The 22,500-nt window shown below is 42.4% G+C and overlaps 1 protein-coding gene across 1 annotated transcript in view; it reads left to right on the top strand.

Moving 5' to 3' along the window:
• The window catches only part of Rs1 (Dead-box helicase Rs1), a 474,615-nt gene extending 469,910 nt beyond the window's left edge, over positions 1-4,705 (top strand). The window contains exons 7-8 of the mRNA XM_068377426.1: positions 3,167-3,352; positions 4,490-4,705. Coding sequence (XP_068233527.1) covers positions 3,167-3,352; positions 4,490-4,705 — 402 coding nt within the window. The remainder of the gene's footprint in view (positions 1-3,166; positions 3,353-4,489) is intronic.
• Positions 4,706-22,500: the final 17,795 nt, after the last annotated feature.

Raw genomic sequence — 22,500 nt, 5'->3', positions numbered from 1 at the left:
ACTCTGACCATCCTTTACATTCCGATCTCCCTGGACAATTCTATCCTGTTTGTAATACTAGACAGGCAGTTAATTCTAATAGCCAGGCCTTCTCCATGATGAGGCTCAATACTTCACAGTATTCTAGAAGTTTTATTCCAGCTGTTACCAAGTTGTGGAAAGATCTTCCTAATTGGGTAGTTGAATCAGTAGAACTTCAAAAGTTCAAAGTAGGAGCAAATGTTTTTATGTTGACCAGGCTGACATGAGTCTTTTTATTGTTTATATATGACATATCTGTTTTTGATATTGTTAATAGTTTATTTAGGACATATCTGTTTTGACACTGTTACTTATTTTAGAATGAAATATTGTTAATTTATTCTCATTTATTTATTTCCTTATTTCCCCTCCTCACAGGGCTATATATCCCTGTTGGAGCCCTCGGGCTTATAGCATCTTGCTTTTCCAACTAGGGTTGTAGCTTGGCTAGTAATAATAATATATATATATATATATATATATATATATATATATATATATATATATCTATATAGATATATATATATATCTATATATATATATATATATATATATATATATATATATATATATATATATATATATATATATATATATATATATATATATGAGAGGAATTCTATTACGCAGTAGTCTCCACAAAATTGGCCAGTGTACAATATCAAAGGCTTTTTCATGGTCCACAAATGCCATCAATAGTGAATTTCTAAATGAAAATTTGGTCAGTACAACTTCTACCTATTCCATATTCTGCTTATTCATCTGTCAGCTTTTCATAATATATATTTTCCTAACAACTGACATAAGGGGGATGCCTCTGTAATTATTGCAATTAGTCAGTACTCCTTTTTTTCATTTTCACCAGCACACCTAACTCCCATTCATCAGGTTTTCTCTTTTCATGCCACATTATACAAAATAATCTTGTAAGTATTCTGGGGTTCGGTTAATTTTCAGCCAATATCATTTCAACAGTTAATCCAACGTATCTAGGGGCTTTCCATTTCTTTGAGGTTTTTATTGATAGCTTTGACTTCAAACACACTGAAAGCTTCGACTTGAAACTTGAAGCACACTGATATTAGTGTGTGTGTATACACACACACCCACACACACACACACACACATATATATATATATATATATATATATATATATATATATATATATATATATATATATATACATATATATATATACACATATATATATATTTATACATACATACATATATATATATATATATATATATATATATATATATATATATATATATATATATATATATATATATATATATATATATATATGTATATATATAAATGCACACTTTAGTAACTATAAGAATGTAATATCTGATGTTTCTCAGTGTATTGTTTTTGGCCCATTACTTTTCATATTATATATGCATATATGTTTTGTCTTAGAAAACAAATTTTTGAATGGAATAATCAGATGATGCTACTTGCTTTGCATCAATTCCATCTCCTGATTTAAAATATGTGGTTGCTGAACTCCTTAGAAGAGAGCTTTTCAAAATTAGTGTTTGGTGTAATGTATGGGGATGAGGTTGAATCCTAACAAAACTTAAGTAGAATAATTATAAGTAGGTCAAGGACAGTTGCTCTTCAACATCTAGTTCTTTGCATCTGGAAAGTCTAACTACAGTATAAAACAGTACAACTCCTTCAGAATTCTAGGTGTGACTATTGATTGCAAATTTATTACTGAGAAACCTATCCAGTTTTTTTCTACTTCAGTTGTGTAAAAAGGCCAGAATGAGAAAGTATTTTCAAGGTTTTTGGTGATCAATCTATCCTGAGAAGTTTTAATGATTTCATTCAACCAGGTTTTAAGTATTGTTCTATTTAGTCACCACCTGTTTACTCATCTTAATTTTTAGCAAAAAAAAATCTTGTTTTATATATAATTCTTTATTTCTGATATAGATTTCAATCTACAGAACTGTAATATAGTTAGTCATTTGGGCATGTTGCGTTGTATTTTTCATGATTATGGCAATCCTTTGCATTCATATCTTCCCAGACTGTACCCTCCTGTACGTATTAATAGGTATACAGCTAATTTTAAGCGTTGCCTTCCCATCATTAGGCTCAATGTTACACAGTATTCAAGAAGTTTTATTCAAATTTTGACTAGTTTTTGGAACAATCTTCCTAATCTGGCAGTGGAATCAATGAAACTCCCGGTCAAACTATTTGCAAATGCTTTCTGTTGAAAAAGCTGGCACATAAGTCTCATTTCATAGTTTATATATGACATGTATTTTAAGAGTTACTGACCCTAATATTTTCTATAATTTTGTTATTTTTCAAGTATAGTTCATTCAATGTTTCTCCATCTTCCCCCCACCGTGCTGCTTTCTCTGTTGGATTCATTCAGCATCCTAATTTTCCTTCTAGGATTGTAGCTTGGCTAGTAATAATAATAATAATATTGAGTAAATTTTTCATCTTTCTTTCTGGCTAGTAATGATAATAATAATATTGAGTAAATTTTTCATCTTTCTTTCTGTACCAATTTATCACCATGTTGAGATGTTATATTGTGGACATTATAGGGGTGCCAGATATTTCCATTCCAGAGGGGCCACACATTTTTGCAGTATTTAGATATTTTCTGGAATTTTTATTACCCTATCCATGTAAATGTTATTGGCTAATTGTGATGTTTCATGAATATTGAATGTTGAACAAATTTGAAATACACGTGTCATTCCTTCTTTTGTGTAGGTTAATCATGGAAAATATCTGAAAGCAATCCTAGGTACCAGAATTAATAGTGAAGCAAAAGAGACAGCATAGAAAAACCATCTCTTATAGAAATTGATGAAAGAAGAGGAATAAGCAAAAAGACAACAGGTCATAGTAATAGTTTTGTCTGCAAAGTTCGCAAGGAATTGGTGAAGAATATAAGGCCTTGTCAAATGCTTTGCTGTTCTTTTTTATTGCAAGCACATTGTTCATTGGATATAAAGTATCATTTGGCTCTTCCTTTTGTGAATTGGAAATTAGGGAGGAAGTAAAATTGGAGTTATGAAATTATTAAACCTGCAAATAATTTTTATTTTTCTATGTGGATAATATTTTTACATATACTGTATTTAATGTTAAATTTTTCTTAGGTTTTTCAGGTCACAAAAGACTTATCAAAGTACACCAGTATAGATACAGCTTTGTCAGTTGGTGGATTAGATCTTCGCACTCAGGTTGCCAGGCTGAAGACGATGCCAGATATTGTGATTGCTACCCCTGGACGTCTATTAGATCATCTGAAAAATACGCCGAATTTTGGTATTGATGGTGTTGAGGTTAGTTCATTTTGTTATGCACTTACATCTATTCATATGTAATAAACTAAAATGATAAAATGAAAAAGTCAAAACTTATAATTACAGATAAATTAACAAATATTTACAAGCCAATAAATAATTAGTGTAAATACTATTCATATATGCTCATTCAGAAAGGCCATTCTAAGGAACTTGTCTTTGAATTAACATTAGAGCTTCTCGTTAAGTTACAAATTATGTATACATATCCATTACACAGTTATGAAGTTATTCACTACCAATAAAAAACCTGATAATATCAGTTGGACACCATGGTATCTCAATAGAATGATGATACCATACAAAAGTCATGAATCTTATGGAAAAGTTTTAATACCATAGGTATATAACTTCTGGCATAAGTTTTCTGTTGGATGACCCCTTACAATAGATAACTAAGAAGAAAGATATTTGACATTTTAAATCAGAATTACCATTGTTGCTGGAGCAAACCATTAGTTTAATTAATCTTACCTGGGATTAACATTGCTATTATCTTAGAGGGAAATCTTCACTAAGTTCTGGTGCAGCTTTTAACAAAGTGTTCAGTGACTGCTGTTTCTAAGATTAATTAGTATATACCTCTCAGTTCCCCATTTTCGTTCTGGATAAGAGACATGAAATTGTGATCACTATTACAAAAAATGGCTGCTAACTTTGGTTTCATTTAGGCTTAAGGTTCTGATGTCTCAAAGACATTTCGACTTATCACACTTGTCTTTTACTTGACCTTCATCCCAAAGTTTAGACACTATCACTTATTTAGTTGATAGCATAACTTTACTACAAAGTCCTTATCTCTTTCATCATATTCATCATATTTCATATGTTAGATTACTTCTTTCAAAAGAGGGGTTCTTTATAATATGTAAATTATGTTTTGAAAAACATTTTGTACCTTTCGTCCATTTCTTGAATCATTATTGCTAATGGGAGATTTTGGTGCTTACAATATTTTTTTTTAATATAAATTGCTTTCTGCAAATCCCGTGGGTAACTCTACAGTAGAAATTCATTTCTAGAACATTCTGCATCATTTTCCCATATTAACGAATATTAGGTATTTATCTTATTTCATTATGATGCTTTCCAATACACATAAATGGATATTTGCAGATTTTGGTCCTGGATGAAGCAGATCGTCTTTTGGATGAGCATTTTGAAGAACAGATGAAAGATATAATGAATCAGTGTTCAGCAAAACGGCAAACTATGCTTTTCTCCGCAACCATGACTGATAAAGTTCAGAAGTTAGCTCTAGTTTCTTTGAAAACCCCAGTCAAGGTATGTTTTAAGACTTATTTGCCACTTGTATGGTTTGAAGTGTCTTGATTTACAAATGTACTATTGGGAAGGTTTGGATACTTCATGAGTTCAGTATTGACTTTTGAGAGTTTTATCAAAGTGTATGAAATCCTTGTAGCAACATATTTTTGATATTATGGAATACCTAATGTCTTTCTTTTTAGATATGGCTACATAATAAACTAATGAGTTTTCATTGTCCCCTCAGTTATATCATTATTCATTCTACTTTCTAGCATTTGTATATTTAGCACTTATTTTTTTTTTTTTGCTTTTAGCTACAGTATTGATGTTTAAAGAATATTCAACTACCATATGAATATGCATTTTCTTATAGTTTTATGTATTTCCTTGATAAAGGTTTGAAATTTTTTGGTACTCCTGTCTAGTATTCTGTTTCAAGCTTACATTGTATTATGTTGAATTTTTTTGCATGGAAGCTAGTCTTGTTGCATTTTTCTTTTGAGCGACATCACGTAGGCAGTCAACTAGAAATTGCCTGGTCATACCTCTATTTGTGGCGAATACTGTTTCTTGATTTCAACTTATGATAGGATCAAGAGTTGACTAATGAATCATTATTTCATAATATAATACATTATCTTGCATAATTTAATACAGTTTCTTACTTGTTCATATTTTTGGATTCTGTACATATTATGAGAAAGACAAATAGATGAACATTAAGAGATTGGATTGGTGAACTAAGAAAGTTTGTTTGTATGGACTGGCATAGAAAGACCATAAACAGGTGCAAGTGGAAGGACAGGTCTGAGGCCTTTGCTCTGCAGTGGACTAGTAATGGCTGATGATGATGAATACAGGATAGTGAAATTTTTCTATACTTTATTTCCAAGTAGTGGTTAATTTTATTTTTGCGTATTTTTTTTTATTTCTTTTAATATATCTCCCCAGATATTCAAATTGCTTAGTTCTTAAAGCAGACTCAATCGCAATGTTACCCAAAATACCTAAGAATCCGCCTGGTGCCTCTCACCTACTAAAGCGACGCCTGGTGACTAGTGGTAATAACTGCAGTTTGGCTAGAATGCACCCACCTTGTCATGAGTTGTCTCGTTGCTCTGATTTTCTTGCCAATAATTTTAGTTACAACTGCTCCAGATTTTAAAGTGCATTTAATAGTGGTTATTTGGAGTAGTCGCACCCATTGAAATTGGATTTTTTCCTTTTGAGTTTAAGGTTATTTAACATTCAAGTGGGTGGTTTGCTTATGGAATTGCTTTTTATGTTTGGAGGAAGCATATTTTCCATAAGTTCCTCTTTTTAAGAGTTGTGTTTAACTGAGCTAATAGCTGACTCCTTTGATTGTTCAAATTTATGGTAAGTTAACATTTTGTATAGGCCATTTCTGGTTTTGCTTTGTTAACATCTAGTTCAGGGGCAGTCCAGAGAAGACTTTATAACCATAGGATATCTATTTACATAACCTTCAATATTTTCTGATTCTAGTTCCCATCTCCAGATACCCAGGTTTCATTGTAGTAGCCGAGCTGTTAGGCTGGATCCTTATACACCAATGCCTCGAAGCTCCAATGAACAAATTTTCAAAGATGTGAATAAAAGAATTTTGTCCCATGCTTCAATTTATACTAAAAATTTGAAGTTACAAATTTTTTTAGGGATAATTTATATCTGAAAATTTTATCAATATAGAATAAAAGAAAATGATAAAAGTATCATTAATAATGTCATGCTCATTGCATAATTCATACAGCCACAGTAGAAACTGAACGGAAAATGGGTTTTGTTATGAACAATCAAATATGGTAATAGCTGTGTTCCTTACATTTCAATCATTATGCGATAGTAAACAGTTGCTGTAATTATGCTACAAAATTAAGTAGAATAAGACTTGATCTACTGTATTTTTACATTTATATGCTTATTCTCTGTGGGGGGAAAATCAAGGCATATATACTGCCTAATATAGAAAACAAGCTATAGCTGAAGTGGAAAAACAATGTTCATAGCAGCCAATCTGTTTGGAATTGGGGTAAAGCTCGGTCCAAAACTGGAGAGGAAAAGGAAAAAAGAGAGTTTTGTAATAACACGATCTAATGTAAGTCTAAAATTCCTGAGTTTATAGTAAGTGTAAGAAGGTATATTTGGTTTCTGAAAAGGTAAACCGATGTTAGCAAAAATACCTAATGAATTGGAAGAAAAAAAGGGAATATCCTAAGTTGTATAATGAAGCACTGCAAACCTAAATACTATAAATTATCATGCATCAGCAACATGGATTAAACTCCGGTAAACTTTGATATACCATTAAACTTGGTAAACTTTGATATGCCATTAAACTCGATAGTAAATACAATATGAGAGAAAAGTATTTTAATTCAAACTATTTACCCTAGTGTGATAAAATAAGGATATTTGAAGCATTAATTATTTCTTTTGGTAAATGAAAAAGACCCTACAGAATTTTGCCTTAATCAGCTGATTTGGAAAGCATATCTGGTAGTCCTTCAACTTAAAAAATAAAAACAATGGAAAAGATTACTCATTCGCTCTTTATATTTCTTAAAGGTAGTTTCTGACTTATGACGTATGCGACTTATGACTGTTCAACTTTACAACGATTTTTTTCACTGTGATGACATCACAAGTATGTCTGACATAGTACACTAATAGAAAATATTTTCCTTGGAAATAATCTATTTTCTTGTATAAAATTCAAGTGTTTTATCTTGGTAAGTTAGAATTTTCTTTTATTGTGAATATGCAGTATCCATTTTCAGTAGATAAAATACATTAAGAAGTTTTTTCATAACTGTCAAGTTCATATCATATATTTGGTGATGTCATATTACCGGCGGAAAGCGATCGGGCAATAGAGAGATTTCCTTCCAAAAGGCTAACGATTAGTATTAGTATTCCCATTATCGAAATATCAAGTAATTATACAAAGTATTTTGTGCGTCTGTATCGGTTGTTATGAGAACTAACTTAGCATAATTTTGACTTTATGCTAGTTTTATTTCATCTCTGATAATAGATCGATATTTATTTAAAGAAAGTACACTACTAGGACAAATATTTTCTTAGAAATAATATATTTCCTTTTACATTATAAAAATTGAACACTTTTGCTTGGTAAGTTAGTATTTTTCATTTCTTGCAAGAAAAAAGAAAAGAGGTTTCACATAATTTGCAAATCATTCTTTGTCGAGTTCACTTCACATGTCCTGTGACGTTATATATATGGAGGAATGCGCGCTGGCAAACCGAATTATTTCCTTTCGGTGTATTACCAAGTGATATTTCCATTATCGAATCATCGAGTATTGATACAAAGAATTCTAATAAGATCTAAAGAAATAAGAAGATTTAACGGTTAATTTAAGAAGAGATAGAGAGAGAGCATGTATTCATATGATAATTAACAAACTGTATTGAAACTGTGATACCCTATAACATATTGGTGCTAATGTAATATTCATTATGAAGAGATTTTGAATAAGGTAATAAAGAAGATTAGATAATAACGCTGTATTATTCATACTGAATGTGCATATAATCGCGATACGGTAGCATGACCTTGAGATCAGCCGATGCCTACCAAAAGTATTTGTTGATTATTGAAATGCTCAAGAAATTGAAAAATTGAATACAAACATCCTTTTATAAACCACAATAATGACAAAAGAAATATGAAGGCTTAATAATGAATACAAAATTAAATACTGTGAAGCTTTAAATATGAACTACCCTTAGAGGGCCCCCCCCCCCTCACACACACACACACACACACACACACAGAAAGTGACAACGTATTCCCATGATAACTAATAATAATAGCTATAAACGAACTTTATGAAAACTTACATCCTGTAACATATTGGTGCTGATGTAATATTCATCATGAAGAGATTTCGAATAAATTGAGATATATATATATATATATATATATATATATATATATATATATATATATGAATATATATGTAAAATATGCCACTGGTATGTGCACAATTATTTGATACAGTAGCTGGACCTAGAGATCAGCTGATCATAACCAAAGGTAAACAAAATATAGAATACGAAAATGCTTTAATAGAGAATATGATATCCTACTAAAAAGGAAAGGAAATAATGATATACAGCAAGAAAATATTCATAAAATTTGACTTAGATGATGCCCGAAGCATGACGCATCATGAAATATCTACGGAAACTTCACTTTTTTCAGTTCGACATACGTTGAAATCTACTTACGACGCGTATCTTGGTCCCTATCTCCGTCGTAAGTCGGCAACTACCTGTACTATATTAATATGTGAACATTACATACATTATTATTGGATACAGTTAAGTGAAAGATCAATTTTATCAAAAACTTGTTTATATCTAATACAGCTGTTCGTTCATTTAAGATTGTCCCACCTTATATGGAGCTACTACTTCTTCAGGGGTCGGTTGTCTGATGCACCATCTCCAATACCTTCTATTAAGGGCATCCTCCTCCACCAAACCTCTTCTTTCCATATCATCCTTCACCTTATCTTGCCATCAAATTCTTTGCCTCCCTCTTGGTCTTCCCAACAGGTTTCTCCTAAGCCTTCTTCACTCTCTCTCCACCATCCACCTTCAACACATGCCCAAACCATCTAGGTCTTGCCAATCTTAGGATCTCTGTAATCTTTACTACACCTGCCCTTCTCATTTTATTTTCCAATATTTCAAACACCGATGATCCCATAATCCACCTTAGCATTCTCATCTCTGTTCTCTCAAGCTTTGCTTCCTCTTTTTGTCTAAAGCCCAAATTTCTGATCCATACATTAACACTGGTCTTATTACTGCTCTATAGATCTTGACTTTTACTGCTACTTCACTCCAATTTCCCCTGGCTGCTTTTATCCTATTCCCAATTGCAGCCTCACATTCTCCCTCCTGATTTATAGTAGATCTGAAGTACCCAAATTGTTCTACCTGTTTTATAACTGCTACCCTACTTTCCTGTATGGCTATCCTGTCCCGGCTTTCCTTACTGTTCACCATAACTTCAGTCTTAACTACATTTACCATCAGGGCACTTATTTCCAAAGTATTTTGCCACTCTACCACCCTTCTCTGTAATTCTTCTTCTTTCTCAGCAGTAGTCACCAAATCATCTGCGTACAGCAACTCCCATAACTCTTCATTTCTGATCCCTTCACTTAACTTATCCAAGACCAACACAAATAGAAATGGGCTTAATTCTGATCGTGGTGTAACTTTAATTCTGGATATCCTCTTTCTCTTGTTGGGTTTTCTACCTCTCATTTCAAAATCCATCACTACTAGTGTATGTGGTTTAACACATGCTTCCCCCAATATCACTTTACAGTTCATCACCCCCTTGTGTACTTCTCTAACTAATATGTAATCTATTTGGCTCTCCACCTCCACTTTCATAGGTTATCAGATGTTTATCCATCTTCTTAAACCAGGTGTTCATACATGCCAATTCAAAACTTGGAACCATCTCTTAATACATACTCCCCATCCTCATTCCTAATTCCCAATCCATGGCCTCCATGTACCTCCTCATATCCATCCCTTCTCTTCCCCCTTTTTGCCATCCATGTCTGCTTCTGTGACTAGCTTCTCTTCCTCTTTCACTGTTCTAATAGCAGCCTCAAACTCTTGTATAAGTAATTCTTTTTATGAATAAAACTTACCTGGCAGTTATATATATATAGCTAAATGTGTCTACTTTTGGCAGAATTTTTCAAAACGCGGCAACCGCCTTGTGGTGGTTGGGCGGTTAGGTGGTTAACAATCCTTACAGGGTGGTATAAGGAATCATTCCCGTTTTCTATTCTTCAGTTCATTTCTGCCGGCCGGATCGCTAACACGTTGGTCCGTCATTAAGAGTTTTTCTTCGCTTTCCCTGTTTTTGCTGTACCAGTCTGCTATTTGGTGAAGTACACTGATTTCGGGTTTTGGCAATCGTGTTTTTGTTATTTCTTTGCTTTTTTGCTGTTATCATTGAGTGATAAAATTCAATTCCGTGTCTGTGCGAATGAGGAATGTAAGGTGAGATTACCGAAAATGGCGGTATATCCTCACACCGTGTGTTTGAATTGTAGGGGTTTTGAATGTGCCCTTAATAATAAGTGCGGGGAATGTAAGGTTTTGGATGAAATGGATTGGTTGATTATGAAGCTCTATGTGCATAAACTAGAGCTCGATAGAGTTAGGAGAGCTTCTAGGTCTAAGTCTAAGTCTGTTAGTGGAAAGGAAGACGAACTTAATGTAGATTTATCCTTTGAGCCTATAATTAATTCCTCTTTGGAAGTTGATCCTTTCCTTGAGTTAGTAACTCCTGCCCTTTCTACAGGATCCGTATCTGCGGATGACCCTCGGTACGCTAGGATGGCTGCCGAGTTGAAGGCCATTAAAGAACAACTTGCGGCCTTTAAAGATAAGAATAGTGGAAGTGATTTTAGTGCTTGTGAAAGTGCAGTGGAGGTGGCGACTGATCGAACCTGTCATTACCCTAGGCCTAGACCTCTACCAAGCTCCCAGGACCAAGGGAGAAGGTACGTCGACAACCGAAAGGGGGTGAGAGGTACGTACCCTCGGTCAGGCGTCGCCTCAGACAGTCCTGTTGCCGATTCCCAGGCTGTTCTTGACCGTCCCGGAAAAGAAGTGTCGGATGTGTTAATTTCTTCTCCGAATTCTCCCTGACGTAAATGGAAGTTTGAAGCGTCAAGACCTACTAAGAGGAGGTAGAGCCGCGACGAACCGTCTCGTTCTTTTTCTCCCAGTTCTAGCAGTCATGAACCTTGTCCGTTGGAGGACGATTTCGACTCCGTTCCTGTGAAAAGGACGGTCTAAGCCCGCAAGTCAGGATATTACAGCCGAAGATCCTTCCCCTTCTACGAGTGTTATTCGTCAGCCCTCTCCTTCGGGACCGCAAGACCCAGCAGAAGTTGCTAAATCCTTTATATCTGTCATGCAGGAACAACTTTTTACTTTAGTGCAAGCGTTTAGCCGCCCTCACGCCCAGTCTGATAGACATAAAGACGACTCTTTGCCTATTAAGAAGTCAACTTCTAAGAGGGAACGGAGTTCTTCTCCTAAGGAAAGCTTACTCTCTTCGTCGAAGACATGACACCGTACCTCCTCTCTCTCTCGGCGCCAGGACGATAACGATATGCTTACGCAGGACGATACTTCCTTTCGTCGCCAGGATGATACCTCCTCTTGTCGCCAGGACGATACCGCCTCTCGTTCTCGACGCCAGGACGATACTGCCTCTCGTTCTCGACGCCAAGACAATACCTCCTCTCGTTCACGACGCCAGAATGATACCGCCTCTCGTTCACGACGCCAGGACGATACCGCCTCTCGTTCACGACGCCAGGACGATACCGCCTCTCGTTCACGACGCCAGGACGATACCGCCTCTCGTTCACGACGCCAGGACGATACCGCCTCTCGTTCACGACGCCAGGACGACTTTGTCTCTCGCTCTCGGCGCCAGGACAATACCAGCCTGCTTCCTCAGGACAATACTGCCTCTCGTTCCAAGGACTCTTCTAGCGCTCGGCGCCAGGACGATAACTCTTTCCGGCGCCAGGACGACACCTACTCTCGGCGCCAGGACGCAAGCCCTTTTTTGCAGGACGATTCCTTTGATTTGCCTTTGTCTGTTTCTAAGGAGCCGCCTTTTCGTTCGAAGGATGTTGAAGATGTGGATCAGGACCTCGAGGAGGTCTCTGATGACGATGATGAACCTTCTGACGCTGCCGGAGATTACAAAGTTCTCTCTCGATCCCTTCTGAAACTTAATGGAGAGGAATTCCAACCTGCTGCTCAGCAATCTCCTCAATCCCAATTTAACAGAAAGAAGGCCAAGAAACAGTCTGCCTTCATCAAGATGAATTCATCAAGATGAAGCTGTCGATTCCTGCAAAGAAGGCTCTTGCGAAGATTGATGACTGGATGAAGGAACTGAGACAAGCAGTTAAGACTTCCTTCTCGTTTCCACCAGCTCGTCTAGCTTCAAAGGCTGGTATGTGGTATGAGACTGGGGAACCTTTGGGTCTGGGAGTTCCTTCCTCCTCCAAGGGTAACTTCTCTGGCTTAGTGGACTCAGCTAGAAGGGATGCTCTCAACTCAGCCAAGGTCATGTGGTCGATGTCAGAGCTGGATCATCTCATCAAAGGTATTTTTAGAGCCTTTGAGGTTTTTAGTTTTCTAGACTGGTCGCTAGGGACTCTGGCAAGGAAGACTGACCAGATGGAAGGAACTCGAAACCTAACCAGTATTATGTCCTGTATGGACAAGGCCCTCAGAGATGGGGCGAATGAGTTGGCTTCGCTGTTCTCAGCTGGAATCCTAAAGAGGGCCCTGCTTTACTCTTTTACGTCAAGGTCTGTTACCATTGCGCAGAAGTCTGAGCTTCATTACGCCCCCCTGTCTCAACATCTTTTTCCCGAGACCCTGGTGAGAGACATTACGCTTTCCCTGGCCCAAAAAGCCACCCAAGACCTATTATCTCGTTCGGCTCGTAAGCCCTTGGCAGCCGCTCCTCCTTCGAAACGGTAGGAAAAGAAATTTCAGCAGCCCTTTCGGGGCAGGGCTACTTCAAGACCAGATTTTAGAGGAAGAAGGCAAGAGTCAGGACCAAGATCGAACCGAGGTTCGTTCAGAGCTCGCTCCAGAAAATGAAGTTCATCTCCTCCAGACAGTAGGCGCAAGACTGTCAGGTTTTTGGCAGTCTTGAAAGAGAAGAGGGGCGGACACCTGGTCCCTCTCAGTCATCAAGGAAGGATACAAGATCCCCTTTCTGAAGAAACCTCCTCTCGCAAATACTCCGCTGGCCTTTGTAGCCCAGTACACAGATCCGGGGATACAGAAGGCCCTCCTAGACCTAGTCGACCAAATGCTGGACAAGGGAGCGATAGAACTGGTTCGGGATCTATCCTCCCCAGGCTTTCACAATCGCCTGTTTCTAGTGCCCAAGAACTCGGGCGGATGGAGACCCGTCCTGGATGTCAGTTCTCTGAACGTCTTTGTGGAGAAGACCAAGTTCTCCATGGAGACGACTCAGTCTGTGCTGGCATCAGTACATCCAGGGGACTGGATGGTGTCCCTCGATTTGCAGGACGCGTATTTCCACGTCCCCATTCGTCCGACTTCAAGGAAGTCCCTGAGATTTGTAATGCAGAGGAAGTGCTTCCAATTCAGAGCACTTTGCTTCGGTCTCAGCACGGCTCCTCTAGTCTTCACCAGGATAATGGCGAATGTGTCAGGCTGGCTGCATCAAGAGGGAATAATCATATCCTTCTATCTGGACGATTGGTTGATTCGTTCACGATCAAAGGAGAAATGTCTGGAGGATTTACGAAAGACTTTTATGATGGCTCAAGATCTAGGCCTGGTCATCAACAAGGAGAAATCTCAGATCAAGCCGATCAGACTATTCTCTATTTGGGGATAGTTCTGAATTCAGTTCTTTTTCAGGCCTCTCCCTCACAGGAAAGACAGACCAAGTGTCTCGAAAAAGTCTGAAGTTTCTTGGACAGGAAGAGGTGCTCAGCGAAGGAGTGAATGAGTTTGCTGGGAACTCTTTCCTCCCTCGAGCAGTTTGTCTCACTGGGGAGACTCCATCTAAGGCCTCTACAGCACTTTCTTTCGAAAACGTGGAACAGAAAGACGCAGGAAGACTTCTTTTCCTTCCCCATTCCAGCAGAAGTCAAGGATCTTCTGAAGTGGTGGCTGGATCCAGCCTTGTTGGGGTGAAGGGATGTCCTTACACAAGAAGAACCCAGACCTAGTGTTGTTTTTAGACACGTCAGAGTGAGGTTGGAGGGCAACAATAGGAAGCAAGGAGGTCTCAGGCTCTTGGGAAGGAAATCAGTTGGAATGGCACATCAACAACAAGGAGCTGATGGCCATTTTTCTGGGGCTAAAGGCCTTCAAAGACTTGGTGTCTGGGAAGATTGTGGAGGTCAACTCAGACAACACCACAGCTCTTGCGTACATCAGAAAACAAGGGCGGACTCACTCTCTGTCCCTGTTCGAAACAGAAAGGGAGCTCCTTCTTTGGGCAAAGGAGAACAAGGTAGATCTGCTGACGAGGTTTGTACAGGGACAGAGGAATGTGAGGGCGGACATGCTCAGCAGGAAAGGGCAGGTCCTTCCCACAGAATGGACCCTCAACCAACAGGTCTGTCAGAGTCTCTGGAGGCTGTGGGAGAGACCCTTAATAGACCTTTTCGCCTCCAACTTAAGCAAGAGGATCCCCATCTATTGCTCCCTGGTTCCGGACAAGGAGGCTATAGCAGTGGATGCCTTTTTGATGGATTGGACGGGGATGGACACATATGACTTTCCCCCATTCAAGATCATCAACCTGGTAGTCAGGAAATTCGCCCTCCTCGTTTCGGGACAAATGATCCTGGTAGCTCCTTTCTGGCCAACAAGGGAATGGTTCACGGAGGTGGTGGACATGTTGATACACTTTCCAAAAAGCCTTCCTGCAAGTCCAAAGTTGCTCAGACAACCCCACTTCGAGAGGTATCATCAAAACCCCCTCGCTCTCAATCTGACTGCCTTCAGACTATCGAGAAGCTCGTCAGAACGAGAGGATTATCAGCGCAAGCTGCTAAAGCTATCGCCAGAGCGAGGGTCTCTTCACAGAGAGTCTACCAGTCCAAGTGGGAGGCTTTTAGAGCTTGGTGTAGGAAACACAAGGTTTCCTCATCCAATACCTTTGTGAGCCAGATTGCTGTTTTTTTGTTGTACCTCAGGCAGGATGCTAAGCTGGTTGTGTCCACAGTCAAAGGGTACAAAAGCATGCTCGCTTCAGTCTATCGACATAGAGGCTTGTACTTGTCTCACAATAAGGACTTACATGACCTCTTAAAGTCTTTTGAGACAACCAAACAGATCCAGTTAAAGCCCCCTTCTTGGAACCTTGATGTGGTTCTTAAATTTCTGTGCACCAAGAGATTTGAGCCCATCTCACAAGCTCCTCTTAGGGAGGTTACGAAGAAAACCCTCTTCCTTTTGGCCTTAGCAACAGCTAAAAGGGTCAGTGAAGTCCATGCAATCTGAATGGGGCAGTTTGTGCCTTAAGAATAGATTTCCTCGCCAAGAACGAGAACCCTTCAAAGCCCTGGCCAAGGACCTTTGAGGTTCCTAACTTGACTAACCTAGTAGGTCAAGAAAAAGAGAGGCTCCTCTGTCCAGTCCGAGCCCTCAAAGCCTACTTGTCTCACACTAAAAATGTGAGAGGCTCTTCTAGCTCCTTGTGGTGTTCGGTGAAAGATCCTCAGAAGCCCCTTTCTAAGAACCCTTTGTCTTTTTTCCTGAGGGAAGTTATAAGAGAAGTGCATCTCTTGTGTGAGGAGGAACACTTTGGCCTTTTAAAAGTGCAGGCTCACAAAGTGAGAGCCATTGCGACCTCTTGCTTACCGCAAAAACATGTCGGTCAGACAAATTATGGATGCGACGTTCTGGAGGAGCAACTCTGTGTTCGCCTCTTATTACCTCAGAGAGGCGAGAGTGGATTATAAGAAATGCTATACCTTGGCCTCATACGTAGCTACGGCTTCTGTATTAGGCAAAGGAGTTACTACCTCCCCTCAACCTTAGTTTTGTATGCCTGTGTGTGGGTTGGTGTTTTTAATGGTTGTCTGAGGACGTCGACTTGTGTACAGTCACCTCAGTCTAGTTAGATAATTGATATCTAATTTGCAAACGTTAGGTGGTTGGTTTTGGTAAGGTTGCAGTTTTTAATATATGGGCAATAGGTAGTCCTGAAGTCGTAGTCAAATTGTTGGTCTCGCCCCGTTGACAGACTCGATTGAGTGTTTTCAGCACTGCAGGTCACATCCTGGCTGACACTCCTAAGAGAAAGCGACTCAAGAAGCAGGAACCTTTGAAGTCAGCTACCTTAGTAGGTAAGGAATCAAGGTGTTTTTTATCCTACAACTTTTTTGGTTGTTTCCCCAACGATGTTTACTGTATATCAACCTCCTCCAAGTGTGTTAATCTGCTATATATATATAACTGCCAGGTGAGTCTTCATAAAAATGGAGTTTTTATGATAAAACAAAGTTTTGTGAATACTTACCTGGCAGTTATATATATTCTAAGGCCCAACCACCTCCCCTCAGGAGACAGGTCGGGCATAGATGAACTGAAGAATAGAAAACGGGAATGATTCCTTGTACCACCCTATAAGAGTTGTTAACCACCTAACTGCCCAACCACCACAAGGCGGTTGCCGCGTTTTGAAAAATTCTGCCGAGAGTAGACATTTATATATATATATATATATATATATATATATATATATATATATATATATATATGTATATATATATATATATATATATATATATATATATATATATATATATATATATATATATATATATATATATATATATATATATGTATATATATATATATATATATATATATATATATATATATATATATATATATATATATATATATATATATATATATATATATATATATATATATATATATATATATATATATATATATATATATTTGTTCCAACACGAATACTTACCGAGAATTACTTCCTTAGGGGAGGGTCCTTGACCTCTCTCAATCTCGACCAAGATTTCCCGCGTTACCCCCCCTATCTCGCTCCAGATAGTTTCTACCCCCGCCGCCAGGATAAGCCCTGCGGCCCGGATTAGGGCAGGTCACTGCTTTCCCGGGTCAGGGCAGGTCACTGCTTTCCCGGGTCAGGATGCCCATTAAGTTCTTGGTCGTGAGATGTGAAACATCTCACCCTCTCGCTTAACTCTCGATCCTTTGGCGCGTTGTGATCCCACGTGTTTCCAGTGTGGGGACTTATGTTTTTTCTGCGATAGTGCGTTTTCGCAAAGTGTTCTCAGTACGTTCCCCTTGCGTATATCCAGTGTTCCTGTAACTCGTTAGTGTTGGCCCTTCGTGTGCGAACGATGGAGCATTGGCGTTGTTGTCCTGGTCCTAGAGCAGGAAAGTCGTGTGGGGCTTTCCTCTCTAAGCCAGAAGTGGACCCTCATTCCCTTTGTTCCACGTGCAGGGGTAAAGTTTGTTCCTCCTCGGACACATGTCCCGAGTGCGTGAGTTGGGACGGCATTCAGTGGGTACGGTATAGTACCAAGAAAAAGAAGTCGTCGAAGCGTTCCCCCAAGAAAGTGAGTGGCGTGTCCTCTTTACAGTCGGTCAGTGATCGGTCCGACGAAGCCTCGGCCTCTCCGTCTCCTTCGCAGAGGAGTGGGCAACAAGCCCCCAGTGTTATTGTTAGCCATAGTGTTCTCCCCGGTGAACCCAGTGTGAGGGAGGAACCAAGGGCTGGCCCCTCTGGAGAGAACGGAAGGACCGCTAGTGCTTCGGGGGAATCGGGCCACGTGGCAGGGGATCACGCTTCCTCAGAAGACCCAGTGTGGGGCAGTGTGGCTATTTCAGACTCCCCCCCGCCCTCGTGGGCCGGTGCGTCGGGTTCTCCCCCGCCAGAGGACAACCACGCTAGAGTTCGTCGCCCGAGTAGCGATGCCTTCGGGTGGAAATTGCCGAAGACTCCGGGGAGGTCACCGCTAAGGATGGACGTGTCCCTGGGTCCCTGGCCTCCTAGCCGGGACAGAGTAGACTCGGTGCCCTCGATCTCTACGGCAGTTCCCGAGGACTTCCTCCAGCACCCTGTCTCGGACGGTCGACGGCAAAGAGCCTCCCCCGCGCATCACTCGGGCAGTCGTTACGCGAGGAACGTGGCTCCCTCGGACTCTTCGGAAGCAGACTCATCCTCCGGAGGAGAACGCAGGGAGAAATGGCACCGGAAGAGAGAGCGGACCGATAGTGATCGTTCCCGCTCCAGGTCGAGGTCGCGGCACAACAGGAAGCGCCCACGCTCTCACTCCCGTAAGTACAAGAGGGAGGTCTCTCCCGGCGGCGAATGGGTCTACGTCCCCTCAGGAGAGTCCAGAAAGCACCGCTCTCCAGACTCTCGGTCCAGTGAACGAGCCTCTAGGTTGTCACTGCCTACATACAACCTAGAACCGCTCGACCTGCCACGCGAGAAGGACCTCGCTCTCAGGCACAAGTCCTCGAGGCCTCCGGTTCACCCCGCCCAGCGGGGGGAAGCGAGCTTCCGAGAAGACAGCCCGACCGAACCAGCCCAGCTGGGGCGGTCGTCGAGCAGGAAGGACCGGTTTCCGGGGTCGGGTCTTCCCACCGGGACCGTGTCCTCCGCTTCCAGAGCCTTGGGGCAGTCGAAAGGCCTCCCGGAGTCGGTGGCCCCCGCCCTACGGCGAGACCCAACCGCGTACGGGGCGCCCTACGGTTGAGGGACGTCCTCCCTGGGACCGAGAAGAGAACGGCCAGTTTACCGCCCAAGCACGGCGCCCCTCCGCCAAGCCGAGGCCTCGGTCGACGGAGGCGAGGCTTCCCCGTCGGAGGACTCCGCCTACAGAAGGGTGGTAGGCCTCGTCAGAAGGCTCCATGGAATTCCGGAACCCTCGGCGCCTAAGGTGAATGCCTGGAGGTCGAGCCTCTTGAGATATACTCACCGTGACGTCCTTCCGAAGTCCTCCCTGGCCCTGCCTCTCGCCCCAGACGTAGTACTGGGACAAGAATACATCGACAACTTGGTGGCCAGCAGTGCGGAGGCCCCCAAGTCCCAGAGTGCCTCCAAACTCCTCCAGGGTCTCAAACTACAGGGCAAAGTTTATATCCCGGAAGGACGGCGCCCAGGCCCCTGTAGGGTGGACCCAGCCTTGGACATCCTAGGACAGGGCGGCTCGGACGAAAGGGCCTATTCAGCCCCTGTGTCCTTCTCGCCCTCTGAAGCCGGCATGATGGAGGAGATGTCAAGAGATATGGTTAACGTCTCTTCATGGCTGGACTGGTGGGCCTCCACGTTGGTTAATGTACAGGCCTCCACAGACCCCGACGACCCTGAGCAACAAGGTCTCCTGTCGGACCTTCTCACCTCCGGGGGGAAAGCCCTCAAGTTTATGGCGTATCGGGCACTCTCCTTGACGGCCAACTGGGTCCTTCGAAAGCGGGACACAGTGCTTTCCAAAGTGACAAGAAAAATCCCGGACAGAGAGGCTCGAGTGATTCGTACCCTACCCCTAGGAGGCGAGTCCCTGTTTCCGTTGAAGGAACTAGAAGTGCTGATGGAGAAGGTGTCCAAGAGGAGAGAGGCCAACGTCCCCAAGCAAACATCCTCCAGGAGGCCTCCTTACAGGAGGTCAGTCTCGGATAGTGCCGTGACCCCTCAGGCTATCCCCAGCTCTTTGAAGGAAGGACGCCCCCGCCTCCTCCTGGACATCAACTCCACAGCCCTCCCGCAGGGGAGCTCCAGCTTCTGCCAGCTCCTTCAGGTCAGGTTACTCCGCCTCGAAGAGAGGCAGATCAGGCCGCCCCTCTAGGAGAAGGTAGAGGGAGAGGCCCCCTACTCCCGCCCAGGCCTCGGGTTGGGGGATGCCTCAGACCTTATTGGCAAGCATGGAAAACGCATGGGGCGGATGCTTGGACGGTGTCCGTCCTGAAAGAAGGCTACAGGATCCCCTTCATAGCGGATCCACCCCCTCTTATTCCAGCCACCCAGACAGAATGGTTAGCTGCCAGGGACCCGTTGAAAAGGACTACCCTGCAAAAAGAAGTTTCCTCCATGTTGGAGAAGGGAGCCATGGAAGAAGTCCTTCTCCCAGGGCCAGGCTTCTACAGCCGCCTGTTCCTGGTGTAGAAAGCAACGGGGGGGTGGAGACCGGTGATAGACCTGTCGGCCCTCAACAAGTTCGTCAAGAAGACGGACTTCAAGATGGACTCCCCAAAATCCGTCCTGATGTCCTTGAGGGAGAAAGATTTTATGATGACGGTCGACCTCAAGGACGCGTACTTCCAGATTCCGGTCCACCCGTCGAGTCGGAAGTTCCTCCGGGTAAAATGGGGCTCCCAGATCCTGCAGTTCAGGACCCTCTGCTTCGGACTGTCGACGGCCCCTCAAGTGTTCACGAGGGTCTTCGCGACAGTCTCAGTATGGGCTCACGAACGAGGTATCCGCCTCATCAGATACCTGGACGACTGGTTGCTCCTTTCCAGCTCAAAGGCCCTCTTGGAAGAGCAAGGAAAGGACCTCCTCCGGTTCTGCAGGAGTCTGGGAATCATTATCAACCTGGAGAAATCGAACCTAACTCCATCCAACAGAATGGGGTACTTGGGGATGACGTTGGACACCGTGCAGGGGAAGGCCTTCCCCTCGGAAGACAGGATACAGAACCTCATCAAGATCATTCAGCCGTTCCTGTCGGGGCTTCCCAGGAAAGCGAAAGACTGGCAGAGGCTGATAGGTCACCTGGTCTCATTAGAGAAGCTGGTTCCCCAAGGGAAGATACGGCTCAGACCCGTACAATGGAACCTCAAGGCGCTATGGTCCCAGACAGGCTCTCAGAAAACATCGATTCCGGTCCTTCCGGACACGAAGGCAGCCTTAAATTGGTGGCGATGCCAGTCGAACTCCCTCAAGGGGATGCCCCTCGGGTCCTGTCCCCCCGAGTTTCTCCTGTTCACAGACGCCTCCAGCCTAGGGTGGGGAGCCCACCTGCGGGAGGAAACAGCAAGCGGGACCTGGTCGGAGACCGAAAAGCAACTCCACATCAACGTCCTGGAGCTAAAAGCAGTACAAAAGGCATGTCTGCACTTTGCAAGTCGGTTGAAGGGAAACACCGTGGCCCTAATGTGCGACAACGCCACGGTGGTAGCCTACATCAAGAAACAAGGTGGCATGAAGTCGAAGGAACTGTGCGACCTCACCGTAAACATCCTGCATTGGGCGGACGAGCACCAGGTAACACTGCTAGCAAGGTTCATCCCCGGGAAAAGGAACGTGCTAGCCGACGGCCTCAGCAGGATAGGTCAGATAGTAGGGACGGAATGGTCCCTACACCCAGAAGTGGCCAGACTCATCCTTCAACGCTGGGGCTCCCCGGTGATGGACCTCTTCGCAACGAAGCTCAACGCCAAGTTACCGGTTTATTGCTCCCCGGTACCAGACGAAGGAGCAGCCCTAGAAGACGCCTTCCAGCACAGGTGGGACAACCTGGACGTATATGCCTTTCCCCCCTTCACGCTGCTAAGGCAAGTGCTCAACAGAGTAAGAACCTCCCAAAACCTAAAGATGACTTTGGTAGCGCCCTGGTGGCCGGAGAGAGAGTGGTTCGCGGATCTGAAGGACCTGGCAAGCCACCCGCCATGGCCTCTGCCCCCCAGGTCAGATCTACTGAGTCAACCTCACTTCCTCAAGTTCCACGACAACCCTCTCTCTCTTCGCCTTCACGCCTGGAGACTATCGAGCGACTCCTGAAGAAGGAGGGGTACTCCTCCTCCACAGCTAAGAGGATGTCCCTATACCTAAGAAAATCCTCTACCGTGGTCTACCAGGCGAAGTGAGCCGCCTTTACGAAGTGGTGCGCGGCAAAACACATAAGACCTCTTAAAGCCTCGGTCCCTGACATAGCTGACTTTCTCGTGTACCTTAGGGATAAAATAGGGATGTCAATCCCAGCTATTAAAGGAGTACGAGCAGCCTTAGGCCAAGTCTTTCTCCTGAAAGGCATCGACCTGGGGACCTCGAGACACATAGGGATGCTGATTAGAAGTTTCGAACAATCCTGTCCTCCTCAAGCCAGGAGAGTGCCCAGATGGGACCTGGCCAAGGTCCTGAAAATGTTGTGTCGTCCTCCCTTTGAACCACTCAGAGATATCGGGGACAAAGATCTCACCCTCAAGACAGTCTTCTTGCTAGCCTTGGCTTCGGCTAAGAGAGT

This window comes from Palaemon carinicauda, chromosome 7, assembly GCF_036898095.1.
Source record: "Palaemon carinicauda isolate YSFRI2023 chromosome 7, ASM3689809v2, whole genome shotgun sequence".
Lineage (NCBI taxonomy): Eukaryota > Metazoa > Arthropoda > Malacostraca > Decapoda > Palaemonidae > Palaemon > Palaemon carinicauda.
This window is presented reverse-complemented; position numbering and strand designations above follow the sequence as displayed.